General features: G+C 39.6%; 1 protein-coding gene across 1 annotated transcript; it reads left to right on the forward strand.

The window, feature by feature from the left end:
• Window positions 1–2,053: 2,053 nt before the first annotated feature.
• Window positions 2,054–12,632, forward strand: LOC133367644 (vomeronasal type-2 receptor 26-like; the record flags this gene model as incomplete). Its single annotated transcript, XM_061591741.1, has 7 exons — window positions 2,054–2,061; window positions 2,254–2,545; window positions 3,756–4,048; window positions 4,168–4,609; window positions 4,892–5,119; window positions 8,443–8,569; window positions 11,806–12,632. Coding segments are annotated over exons 1-7 (2,217 nt in total), but the record flags the coding sequence as incomplete, so codon positions are not given.
• Between the last annotated feature and the right edge of the window lie 1,931 nt (window positions 12,633–14,563).

A 14,563-nucleotide genomic window follows, 5' to 3' on the forward strand; every position in this document is an offset into this window, starting at 1 on the left:
ACATGGGAGCCTGACAGCTGACTCCTATTCCAACCACATCTTGCGCTCAGCCACCCCTCAGGCTATTCATTATTACAAAATTTAATCAAACTCCATTTAGTCATAAATGCATTTTTAAAATCTTTAAAATTTCTCTTTTTCTCGCAAGCGCATGACCATTTCATACAAACATTTACAACAACTTTATCCCATGTACCCAGGGTTCTACAATGCTTTTGTTTTTCTTCGTGACGCCTGCTCTCAGTTTCCAGGTTTTTTCACCTGTTTCCTCAAAAAAGCTGACTCATCTTGTGTTCAACACTCAGAGTCAATTGGGAGTTTCCACATTCCCCAGGATCCCCTGAGCTTTTCAGCAGGCCGTCATCCACATCTCCCTCTCCACATACACTGGCAATGCTTCTAACAGGAGAGGAGGAAATCCGCATCCGGATGAGCGTTGGTTCGTCTGAGTCTTTATGGGAGCCCTCAATTACTACTTACGTAGTGCTTGCTCTCTGTCTGCCCGGCCCTAGGGACAGGTCAAAACGACCTGGAGCGCTCTTACCCTAGCTCTCCGGCGCGGCCCAAGCACTCGTAAGGTTAACCAGAGGACTCCTGGCTGCTAAGCTCGCCAGAACTGTTACACCAGAATTAAAGTTCGTTCCCGCTGGTTGAGGCCCAATATCAAACAACGGAGACTCAGAATTGCCAACCAAGGCCTTTATTAACTATACGTTTGCAAAGCGGAGAGCCCACAGTAGACTCATGTCAATCTATGGGGTCTGAAAGTTACAGTCACACAGCAACACAGATATAGTTTCTTGTTTCCAGGCAATTTCACATACATTCCAACGGTGGGGGTTAGTCATGCTCTGTGCTTTTACACTGTGCACAAGGCTACAAGATAAGCAAACTGTATCCTCTGAATCATTCATTGTATTATTCTCAGTTTTGCTGACTTCCAGCAAATGGTCAATGACCTAATGTTGCCAACTTACCAAAGGTCATTGTCATCATTCTACATGTATTGTCAGCATTTCTATAGGTACAGGAAAACTTCCAATTTCTCAGTATAACAACATCACTGGAGGAGAAGCTATATTAAAACAATCATGTTGTTGGTGGTGTTGCTGCTCAAACTGCTGCATCATACTGTATCCAAGGCACATCCAATTAATTGCAGCATAAATGATAATCCCCTCCCCATTCCTCATGAATTTTACCAGCCAGGAGACCTTGTCATCGGTGAGATTGTTTTGCAAGTCTTCTTCTTCTATAATGTCCTCTCTTTCACAGAACAGCCTACACAGATCATGATTGATGAATCAATGTAAGGCACAATTTCTTGCTTTCATTTTGTAATTTGTACTGAGAAGACATCACTATTCCTTATTTACTTTTTGGTTTGAAAAGTGGTATTGGTATTGGTATTATTTGTCATGAGGTGGCCTATAAGGAGCTGAAATAGATAGGCCGCAAATAAATTTTCCTCCAGAAGCCCCATAGAAACATATGACTCCTGTGCATTTCTAGAGTTCTCGCTTAAAAGTTACTTATTTAGTTTTTATCACAGAATTTCAGTTCTTTACACAGATTGTTGCCTTTCATCTTCAGTGTTAATCTCTGTCCCCTTCCATGCACTTCCTGTGTGCTTGTATTCTTCCTGTGTTCTTGTATTCTGTGTACTTAATCTTTCACTTAATATAATTATATTGTAGAGATACTACTTTGTTTCATTACTCCTGCTGTATTCACATATGTAATTTGCCTGGCTTATTTCCACATTAAAAACCAGAGGAGAGATTTAAACCTCTTTTCTTCTTCGCTTTTAAAAGGATAGGAAGCACATGACAGTATACGCATGAACAATCTCATTTCACCTGGTTACTGTTTTTGTATTTATTATTTCTTTATTTATTACATTTATACCCCACATTTCTTTTCATGATAGAAACCCAAGGTGGCTTACATATGGTTGGTAGGAGGTCTCTCATCCAGGCACTGACCAGACCTGACCTTGCTTAGCTTCAGCTGGGTGCTGGCCTCATGTGCCTCCAGACCATAGCCTGGGACAATGGCAAGGTAAATGTAGTGACTTCAATTAGAGAAGGAACCAGTTAGCACTAGAATGATCCCAAAACATATTAATGAATTAGATATTCAGTTTATGAGAGGGATTTTTTCCACGAGTCTTGTTTGATGATGAAAGATACCAATGCTTTGTTTTTTTGTTATTGCTGTTGGTTTATTAAACAGCTAAGACTCTTATTACAGTTCAGTGCCTAAGAACTACCAGCACATCTTGGCCTTAGCATTTGCTGTCAAAGAGATAAATGAGAACCTCAAAATCTTACCCAATATCTCACTGGGATTCCATATCCTCAATAGCTACTACGCTGCAAAGAGGACCTCTAAGGCTATCCTCAGCCTGTTTTCTCCACGATATAAGTTTGTCCCCAACTTCAAGTGTGACAACCAGAATAATCTGGTAGCTATCATCGGAGGATATGTTTCTAGAATCTCTGCCAATATGGCCATCATTTCAGCAATCCACAAGACACCACAGGTAAGCTATGTCTAAGAGGGTATACAGATTTCATGACTATGGCATACCATCTTCAGTTAAGCAAAAACTCCCCATGATACTTTGGTTAGCAAACATGTTTAAGGTGGGCTATATGTTAATACAGATCATTGAAAAATTCTGATCAAAGAGTATTTGCCTTATAGTTACTGCAGGAAAGTATCAAGTGGGATGATTCAGGGCTCTGTACTGGGATTGATAGTCTAAAAATATCAGGATGGAGGAGTGGAGGAATCCTTATCAGCTGGACTGCCTTCAATCCAGTTCAGACTCATGGCGACTCTATGAATAGGGTTTTTATGGTAAGCGGTACTCAGAGGTGGTTTATCATTGCCTTTCTCTGAGCCTGAGAGGCAGTGACTGGCCCAAGTGATATGGATCTCAAGATTATAGTTGATCAAATAATAATCATGAGTAAGCAATGTCACGCAGCATAAAAAAGGCTAATACAATATCAGAATGCCTTAACAGAATCAGTTTCCATGTTACAGAAGGTTTTGTGTTTTTTTTTTGCACTATTAACACCTCATGTGGAGTACTGTGTACAGTTGTCAATACTGCATTTAAATAAGAATATAGACAAATTCAAATGGGTTCAGAAGAGAGTAATAACACTGATAGCATGGAAAATAATTTCTATAAGGAATGTTTGAAGGAATTATGTATATTTAGTGTGCAAAAGGTAAGGACAAGAAGGAGCATTGTTGCATTTTTCAAATATCTCAATGGCAATAACATACAAGATGAAAACACTTTTTCTGTGCTTCTTGAAAGGGAGGGACTAGATTTTGGATAAACATTAAGCAGGGCCAGCCCAAGCCATTTTGCAGCTGGAGACAAGACGTGAGCTGCTGCCACCTGCACCTTACACACAGTGCTGTTGTAACTTACTGCAGGTGCCACAGAGAAGACACCCCAAGTCTCACAAGACTTTCATAAGAATGTGGCAAGGTATTGTAAGATTCTGCAAAATATCACAAGAATTAGTTATTTCTCGTAAGCCTCAACCAATAGAGACCTGGTGGATTCATATATAAAATGCTGTGTCACAGTGGCAGGAGCTCAGACACAGAGAAGTGGAGGGTAGGTCTGCCACCTGATACAAGTGACTCAGTGAGCCTCATGACAGAACAAATTATTGGGGGGAAAGGGTCCACACTGGAGGTTGAAATACTTTTATATTTCATTTCAGCTCGCTTATGGATCATTTTTGCCACTACATGGTGAAGAAATGCAGTTTCCATGTTTGTACCAGATGGTCCCAAAGGCAGCCAAACAGCTCATAGGAGTTGTGCAGTTGCTTCAGCGTTTTGGATGGACATGGATTGGGCTGTTGGCTATTGATGATGACAGAGGGGAGAGATTTTTCCAGACAATGATGCCAATGCTTACCCAGAATGGCATCTGTTATTCCTTCATAATAAAAATTCCAAAACAGAGTAGTGTGGATGAGATGATAGACTTTGGTTTACAAAATTTGGAAAGGTACACAATTGTCTATGAGAGAAAAACAAATGTATTATTTGTGTATGGAGAACCTCCATTCTTTCAGGGCTTGAGAATGTTGCTGTTTCTAGCACCCCTCTTCTCTTTGCCACCTCTAGTAAAGTGTGGATTATTACTTCCCACTGGGATTTTGCTTCACTGTCTGTTCAGAAGATTTTTGATATACAAACCTTTTATGGTTCCATATCCTTCACAGTTCAGGCAAATCAGCCTGTGGGATTCCAGAAGTTCATTCAGATGATACAACCTTCCTGGGTTGAAGGTGATGGCTTTATCCAGGATTTCTGGGAACAGGCATTCAGCTGTTCATTAAAAGGGACTAAAGGGGAGGAGGATGAGAAATCCTGCATTGGGGACGAGAAACTAGAGAGTATTCCTGGTGTTCTGTTCGAAATGAAGATGACTGGCCATAGCTATAATGTCTACAATGCTGCCTATGCTGTGGCACATGCTCTTCATGCCATATACAAATCCAATTCCAGACACAGAGGAATGAAAGAGGGAGAGAGACTGGCAAATTGGAATGTGCAACCATGGCAGGTAATTACATCTCAATATTTTATGAGAAGAAGCAGCTTAGCTTTTGATCCAAAGGTAAAACAGATAATTCAATTTGTATAATTTAAGTCTGCCAAAATTATGTGTGGCTTTCTTTTTGTTTCGATCAGTAGTGTCAGCCACATTATACAATAGCGGTTTTTAAAATTCATAACTAGCCAGTGGCCCCCACCTGGACCAAATAGATGGAAATGACAACAAAACTGATAAAGTAAAAATTGCAAGACCTAGTTCTCCCTAGTTTCATATTTTGTTTCATTCTAGGTACATGCATTTTTAAAGAACATCTTATTTAATAACAGTGCTGGAGACACTGTGCAGTTTGATGACAATAGAGAATTAATTGCAGGTTTTGATGTTACAAACTGGATGATGTTCCCGAATGGTTCAGTGGTTAGAGTAAAAATTGGAAGACTGGAACCTGAGGCTCCTTCAGGCAAAGAACTAACCATTCATGAAGACCTAATTGTTTGGCATCCAAGCTTTAATCAGGTGAGAATAACTGCAAATAGTTGAATATACTGTATAAAAGGGGAATGTTTTGGCCACCTCCTCATTGGAAAATTCTGCTCAAAGGGTTTTCATCATATAGTTGCTGTAGGGAAGTTTCAAATGGGATGCTTCAGGGCTCTGTATTCACTCACTGTCAACCAGCACCAGCAGAGGCTACAGCAATAGGCCTGCCTGCCTTATTCTTGAGAACATGCTGCCCAGCAAAGGATCAACACTGTGCATGCTAACTGGTGCTGGGTAGCCTGACTCTTGCTCTATCCCCTTCATCATTTCAACATGATGTTTTCTGTAAATTCCATTTTGGCCCAATTGACTATGCTGACCGAAAGGCAGTTGGGAGGGGCCAGCCACCCTAGAAAAATGCTAAAATATTTTATGTTCTTATGTGTTTGCTTTTTTTCCTCTGGAGACAAGGTGAGATCCTGACCATAATGATGGCATGCTATTGCTCTTTGAAGCCACCCCAACCTCTGAAAGCAGCAGCGCAGGGTGGCTTGCAGAGCATAGGACAGTCAACGCCCCTTGTATTGTGGCTCCCAAGTTTGAGAACCCCAAACAAGTGATTTTTTTAATATTTATTTATTATTTGATTTATATCCCACCCTTCATCCCAGCAGGAGCCCAGGGCAGCAACAAAAGCACTAAAAACACTTTAAAACATCATAAAAACAGACATTAAAATACATTAAAGCAAAATATCTTTTTGACAGATAGGTGGAACAAACACACCTGTCAAAATGACATCATGTATGTAATGTCACCTGTTTATATGTATATTATTCATGGTAAGTAATGCTTTAGAGTGAGTAAAATGAATAACGGAGTGAATATTTGAATGTGGATGGTGATTGAGAGAGGGGGGAAAGAGAAGTATGGTATCTTTAGAGTTTGTTGTTTGAGGGATGAGAAGAAAAAGTTAGGGGTAGGAATTTGGTTTAGTTAGATCTATAGTGGTTGAAAATGTAATTTACAAGATACAGCGTCTGAGATTTGAGTGGGGTCTAGGGACAGACTGAATAGGAATGTAAGAGGGAATAATTGTAGTTAATATAATTAGTAAAACTTAGTAACTCAAATATATTTGCTGAAGGTTAACATGGTTTCTTATTGTGTAATATCTTTCAAAACTAAAATAATAAATATACTGTTGTGTTCATTATCTCATGCCTATTGCTCAATTACTACCAAGAGAGAAAGTAATACAGATTAAATAATAAGATTAATATGTGTCCTTGCATAATCTTAAAGAGAACATGTATTGGACCTGAAGAAAAAATCCTGGTGGCAGTGTTACTCAGCATGTAATGAAATTTACTGTTTGCTGAGGTAAAGGCCTGGTAAAACAGTGCATTCCCATTAAAGGAAAAGAGCAGGGATGCCAAAACGTGATTGACAAAGTACGGTTGCCCTACCCACGTCAAAGTTGGCCCAAAGGATGGGGCCAAATAAAAGTCTGGCTCCCAGAGCCAAAAACATTCCCTACCCCTGCATTAAAGTGAGGGGGGAGATAAATTATCCTTGCTTCCTCCCAAATGCTATCTAGGCTACAATCAAAAACCTACTTACCTTATGAGGAAGCCTCATTGAATTCAGTGAAACTTACAAACCAGAAGTGCAAGAGGTATAATGTACAGTGAAATCAAGGAATTTGTCCACTGCTGGTGTTCTAAAAGAAACTACTCTGATCTCTGCTGGTGTCTTTCATATGAAAGGCTTGTATATATGCTGATAAAAATTGAAATGGAACTGCAGCCTTGCTTGGTAGAGGAGCACAAATAAACCTACAAAACAATAACTTCCTAATAGTCATAAAGAAATGAAACAATTCTAGAAAATAATTAATTAGAAATATTTGAGAAGTTGCAGTTCTATAACTACACACAGACACACACATGTATATGTTACAAAAGCAGCAGTTTGACCATTATATCATGGGGTGAAGCAGACAGCAAAATCCACATACAGTGTACAAGGACCAGAAAATACTCTTTCCATCTCTGTTTTTTTCTCAGACTGGACTGGATGATCCCTGGCAGAGTTCATTGGTCATGAGACATCTTTCTCATGAATTTGTCAACAGTTCTTCTCTGCATCACGTTTCCATCTTAGCTCCAAATGAATTTTGAGGTCTGTAACTTTGACTGATTTTTGAGGCAGGATGAATGAGTCCTTGATGTTCCCTTCCTCACAAACACAGCCCGTTTCTGAACAAAGTTAGGATCCCTAATGCCATTATTTAAAGTCAACAGTCCACTCTTTGCAGGCCAGCCATTCTCAAGACACTTCATCCTTCTTCATTTGTTATGAATGAACCACATAATCACATAACCCCTATGTTATTAGAATCATGTAACTTTGTGTGTGTGTTTGCTCCACCTATCTGTCAAAAAAGGTGTTTTGCTTTAATGTATTTTAAAGTCTGTTTTTATGATGTTTTAAAGTGTTTTTAGTGCTTTTGTCGCCGCCCTGGGCACCTGCTGGGAGGAAGGGCGGGATATAAATCAAATAATAAAAAATAAATTTTGCTCATGCACTATTTATTAGCAAACTTATTTTTGGAAGCTGTCAATTTACCTTCCAATTCCCGTTTCATCCTAGGCTGGAACACAATTCAAAGGCATCCTATGATGAGCCTCTCAAGTTCCTTTCCAAATTCAGCATCATTTTGATTACCACTGACCTCTCTAATGTCATCATTCAATGTTAACAGCCCACTGTTTTCAGACCAACCATTCTCAAGACACTCTACCCCTCTTCAGTTTTTCTACCCCTCATGGCTAAAATTGTGTGATGGAAAAAGTGATGATGAGCCTGTTGGTTATGCCCCCTCCATCCCAGCCACTCTCCATTTTTTGTTCTGAGGAAGGGAGCTTTTGTACCTGCAGCGGAAGCCTTCTCTATTCATGCCTGAAGTAGACATTTGGTAGAAAAGGTTCTGCAGTAGACATTAAGATCTGAAGAGATGGTTGGTGATGAGAATTGGTGACAAGAGCATGACAGAGACCTGGGCCAACTGGCTCATCCCTGTTCTCCCCTTCAAATGATTCTAACTATATGGGAACTGATTTAGTGAAGAGAACAAATGTCTCTCATATGATTCTGTACAGGCGATGACCCTTTCTGTGTGCAATGGCAACTCCCACCAGGATATTCTATGAGTGGGCTGGATAATTCCTAATAGAAAAAGGCTTTCGTTTGACTAAGATATACCTTTTTCCTGCTCATGCAAAGCACTTGTAAATGAAGAATGAGTGAAGAGGCTAATCTCATATTGCCAATCACTCTTTTATGGTCCTATACAGGTCCTGCCTCTCTCTGTGTGCAATGACTACTGCTATCCTGGCTACAGTAGGAAAAAGAAGGAGGGAGAGATGTTTTGCTGCTATGGCTGTGCTCCATGTGCAGAAGGGATGATATCTGACCAGAAAGGTAGGAGGCCGAAAATATAGATAGATATAGTGATATCTGTCCTCCCCCCCCCTCCCCGGCAACCTTTTTAATATATTTGTCTGGAGAATGTTTATGGTTCACAATGCAGATTTTATAGCTCCTTGAAAAAATAGCATATAAATGCAATAATAATGTTACTGTATTATCATAGAATCATAGAATAGTAGAGTTGGAAGGGGCCTATAAGGCCATCAAGTCCAACCCCCTGTGCAATGCAGGAATCCAAATCAAAGCAATCCCGACAGATGGCTGTCCAGCTGCCTCTTGAATGCCTCCAGGGTCGGAGAGCCCACTACCTCTCTAGGTAATTGGTTCCATTGTCGTACGGCTCTAACAGGAAGTTTTTCCTGATGTCCAGTAAAAATCTGGCTTCCTGCAACTTGAGCCCATTATTCTGTGTCCTGCACTCTGGGACTATCAAGAAGAGATCCTGGCCCTCCTCTATGTGACAACTTTTCATGTACTTGAAGAGTGCTATCATATCTCCCCTCAGTCTCCTCTTCTCCAGGCTAAACATGCCCAGTTCTTTCAGTCTCTCCTCAGAGGGCTTGGTTTCTAGTACCTTATCATCCTTGTTGCCCTCCTCTGAACCTGTTCCAGTTTGTCAGCATCCTTCTTGAAGTGTGGAGACTAGAACTGGACACAGTACTCAAGATGAGGCCTAACAAGTGCTGAATAGAGGGGAACTTATTTGGAAACTATACTTCTGTTAATGCAGCCTAATATAGCATTTGCCTTTTTTGCAGCCACATCACACTGTTGGCTCATATTCAGCTTGTGATCAACGGCAATTCCAAGATCCTTCTCACATGTCATATTGCTGAGCCAAGTATACCTCATCTTATAACTGTGCATTTGGTTTCTTTTTCCTAAGTGTAGAACTTTGCATTTATCCCTGTTGAATTTCATTCTGTTGTTTTCAGCCCAATGCTCTAGCCTATCAAGGTCCCTTTGAATTTTTTTCTGTCTTCCATGGTATTAGCTATGCCCCCCAATTTTGTATCATCTGTAAATTTGATAAGCATGTTCTGTACCTCCTCATCCATGTCGTTAATAAAAATGTTGAAGAGCACTGGGCCCAGGACCGAGCCCTGTGGTACCCCACTCGTTACTTCTGCCCAGTTTGAGAAGGAACCATTGATAAGCACTCTTTGAATACGATTCTGGAGCCAACTGTGGATCCACCTGATAGTTGTTCCATCCAGCCCACATTTAGCTAGCTTGCTAATCGGAATACCATGGGGCACTTTGTCAAAAGCTTTGCTGAAGTCGAGATATATTATGTCCACAGCATTCCCACAGTCTACAAGGGAGCTTCAGCAAACAGTGGGAGGAAGGGGGATCTTTGGAGACCCATGGGGGAATGAGAGAGCTTCATTGACCCCATGGGGGAGGAAAAGGAGTTTGGTGACCTGGTGAGAAGGGGGGCTTTGGTGACCCAGAGGGAGGGTTTTTGGTGAAGGTACAAGAGGCTGGCAAACAAATGGAGCAGGGGCAGAGCCTATAGTAAACAAATAAAATATTAAGGGATCTAATCTTGTCTGAGCTGCCTGAGGTGTTGTGCTATTCATCTGTTGAAGGTTTCTTTTATTATTTATTAATTTTATTTATTAAATTTATATTCTGCCATTTCTCCCAGGAGGGCAGCGCCAAAGTTTTCTAAACGAGACCCTTAAACTCCAGTTACCATTAAGTCACTGTACAATACTCTGTTATTGCCTATGTCAGGAATCCAATTGCTGTTTAAAGTAAGAATTATCTCTTTGCTGTTTGCTTTAGTTTTCAAAAATAAAATAATCTAAGTATAGCACAGTAACAGTCATGGCTTTCCCCGCAAAGAATCCTGAGAACTGCAGTTTGTTAAGGGTGCTGGGAATTGTAGCTCTGTGAAGAGTAAACTACAGTTCTCAGGATTCTTTGGGGGAAGTCATGTGCTTTAAATGTATGGTGCAGATGAGATCTAAGATGAATCGCATTGCTGGGGTTATTCAAAATGTACGTAAGTGCTTATCACAACTGTATTCAGTTATTCCACCTTGCTTTTCTTGCCTTGGTACCTTTGGCATGCTAATCTGGAAGTAAGCTAGTTCTTTCAACTTCCTTAGGAAGGTGTAAATTGTTGGCACTGTCCTAGCTACTACAGAACATTGATCAGGCGAAATGCTGCCTCCTTTTCATGAACATACCATGGAACTTGTAAAGAGAGACAGAACAATCAGACTAAACATCAGCTACTGTTTTAAATCTTATTTCTTTTGATTTACCTTGGCTGTAATTCTTGGGATTTCTGTCGTGTTTGTTATTTATGATTTGTAGCCTTGTCTTTTACAAAATTAAAAAACAGAATAAGAAGAATTAGAAAGAGGTAATTCAATTGTCTCAGGTGATAAGAACTTCATCTGGTTCAGTTGTAGATTTTGCTGCCTCAAGTAATTGTGTAGCTATGTGGTTTGGGGCCACTGTTAAATCTGTATTGTTTTTGCTGTTGTTGTGGCGGCATCTGAATCAAATATTGCAAAACCACCAATAACGGGAATGTTAATCTGAAAAAAGAGTGTTAGAGAATCAACAATCAATCCTGCTATTTTTAGAATTAGGTACTGAGTCTGGGACTACCTTGGTGTTTGGTCTGACCCAAAGTAAATAATTACTACCTAGTGAGGTTTGGACTTGTGGTGACAATGCCTTGGTGGAAGTGTTCATTTGGATGGTCTGTCCCCAGAGACTAATGGAATTTTATGGATTCCTGAATTGTCCAAGACATTTCACAATAGTTAGAACTAGTGACCTTGTGGGGCCCTGGTCTCAATGAGAAATGGTGAGATGTGAGAGGCTTTCAGCCGTATTGTTCCAGAGTGCCCTCTCTGATGCTCCGGAGCAGTGCTTTCAGTGTGGCTGACCCTGTTCTATGGAACAGCATTCCACTTGAAATATGTCAGACATGCACTATCTATACATTGTGTAAATATCTGAAAACATTTTTGTTTCAACCAGCTTTTCTAGCTGGATATAAAGGTCTCTGCAATAGCTATTCATATTCTATTTCAGCTGTACTTTTTAAAAATATATACATATCTAGCTGTTGTTATGGTATGTCATTGAGGATTGTGATTGTGTAGATTGCCTTGAGACATATGTGAAAAATGATTAATATATTAATAAATAATAATAACAATTTCTAGAAATGTTTAAACAGCTCTTTAATTTTTTTCAAGATATGGATGCCTGTGGCGAATGTCCAGAAGACCAATATCCAAATGAGGACCAAACTCAATGCATTGCAAAGGTTCTCACCTATCTCTCTTATGAATCAGATTTAGGGGTCATCTTAGCTAGCTTGACTATTTCTTTCTCTTTGCTCACAATTTTAGTACTTGAAATTTTTGTGAAGCACAACAACCTGACCCTCACCTACATCCTTCTCATCTCCATCCTGCTGTGCTTCCTATCCTCTTTTGTCTTCATTGGACAGCCTGGCAAGGCAATCTGCCTTCTCCGACAAACAGCTTTTGGCATTATCTTCTCTGTGGCCCTTTCCTCTGTGTTGGCAAAAACCATCACTGTTGTTCTGGCATTTATGGTGACAAAATCAGGATCCAGGATGAGTAAGTGGATGGGCAAAAGAATGGCAAATTCAATTGTTCTTTCCTGCTCCCTTATACAAGTTGGCATTTGTACTCTTTGGTTAAGTTCTTTCCCTCCATTCCCAGATAGGGACATACAATCAGTGAATGGGGAAATAATACTAAAATGTAATCAGGGTTCAGCTATCATGTTTTATTGTGTCTTGGGCTATTTGGGTTCCCTGGCCGTTGTTAGCTTCATAGTGGCTTTCCTAGCCAGGAAATTGCCTAACAGTTTCAATGAGACCAAATTTATCACTTTCAGCATGTTGGTGTTTTGCAGTGTTTGGTTGTCCTTTGTTCCAACCTACCTGAGCACAAAAGGAAAATACATGGTAGCTGTGGAGATCTTCTCCATTTTAGCATCTAGTTCTGGGTTACTGTGTTGCATTTCCCCCCCTAAATGTTACATTATTCTTCCCCAAAGAATCCTGGGAAATGTAGTTTGTGAAGGGTGCTGAGAGTTGCTAGGAGATGCTAAACATGCCCAGTTATTATTATTATTATTATTTATTAAATTTCTATACCGCCCCATAGCCGAAGCTCTCTGGGCGGTTTACAACATAAAAAACAAATACAGTATATAATATACAATTCATATTCAGTACAATTAAAAGGAAAAATACATCACATTTTAAATAAACATAACTAAACAATAAATCTCAACAATGTACATAACATAACAAAATAAATAAACCGAACATAACAGTTATAAAACTATCTAAAACTATTCTCCAATGTCCCATTCTGCTTCTCCCCACCTAACCCCATCTTCTGTGACCAATAGCACTATAAACATTTCTTCCATTGTCTTCTTCCTCCAAAAATACAAGTGCGACTCCAAGTGCGACGCTAAGTGTGATGCTAAGTGCAATGCTAAGTTCTTTGTTTCCAGTCCCCTGATCAGACTAGTTGCCCTCCTCTGAACAATTTGTCTGTATCCTTCTTAAAGTGCAGTGTCCAAAACCGGATGAAATACTCAAAATGAGGCCTAACCAGTGCCAAATAGAGGTGAACCAATAATTCATTTGATCTGGAAACTATGCTTCCGTTAATGCAGCCTAAAATAGTATTTGCCTTTTTTGCAGCCACATTGCACCGTTGGCTCATATTCAGCTTGTGATCATCAACAATCCCAAGATCCTTCTTGCATGCAGTATTGCTGAGCCAAGTATCCCCCATCTTATAACTGTGCCTTTGGTTTCTTTTTCCTAGGTGTAGAATTTTGCACTTATACCTGTTAAATTTCATTTTGTTGTTTTCAGCCCAGTGCTCCAATCTATCAAGATCCCTTTGAATTTTGTTTCTGTCTTCCAGGGTATTAGCTATACCTCCCAATTTTGTACCATCTGCAGATTTGATAGGCATTCACTGCACCTCCTCATCCAAGTCATTAATAAAAATGTTGAAGAGCACCGGGGCCAGGACTGAGCTCTGCAGTACACCACTCATTACCTCCCCCAAGTATGAGAAGTAACCATTGATTAAACACCTTTTCAGTATGATTCTGAAGCCAACTGTGGATCCACCTGATAGTTGTTCCATCCAGCCCACATTTAGCTAGCATGTTAATCAGAGTATCATGGGTCATTTTGTCAAATGACATCAAGATATATTATGTCTATAGGATTCCCACAGTCTATCTGGGAGGTTACCCAATCAAAAAATGAGATAAGATTTGTCTGGCAGGATATTCTTGATAAATCCATGTTGTCTTCTAGTAATCATTGCATTGTTTTCAAGGTGCTTACAGAATGACTGCTTTGTAATCTGCTCCAGCATTTTCCCAGGGATCAAAGTCAGGCTGACTGGTCTGTAGTACCCAGATTCCTCCTTTTTGCTCTTTTTAAAAATAGGGACATTAGCCCTCCATCAGTTATCTGGCACTTCACCCATCCTCTACTAGCTGTATCCATTGTGATTGTATTTGAGGACACAAAATATTTAATTTTAAATATGACTGAGAGATGATTATGTATTTACTATCAGCTGTATGAATTAATATTAGTTATAACTGGAAGTAAAGGGAAGCACCAGCAATTTCCCAATGGTTATTGAGGGTATAGGATGTATGATAAAATTAACATTTTGTTCAGAAGGAGAGGATAGTAAAGAATATAGTATTTAGTGGAAAACTGAAGTTTATTTGTTAGGTTTTGAAATATGAAATATGAAATTTCAAGTTACTATAAAGACTCATGATTTATTAGATAGAGTATAAATAAACTAGATAGGCTATTTGAAGTATTAGAAATTAACAGACTGTTACTGGTTTTGTTTCATTTGTGACATTCATGGACATTCCATTATACATACTTGCATGTAATGGCAATATGTATAGTTCTGAAAT

This window comes from Rhineura floridana, chromosome 11, assembly GCF_030035675.1.
Source record: "Rhineura floridana isolate rRhiFlo1 chromosome 11, rRhiFlo1.hap2, whole genome shotgun sequence".
NCBI lineage: Eukaryota > Metazoa > Chordata > Lepidosauria > Squamata > Rhineuridae > Rhineura > Rhineura floridana.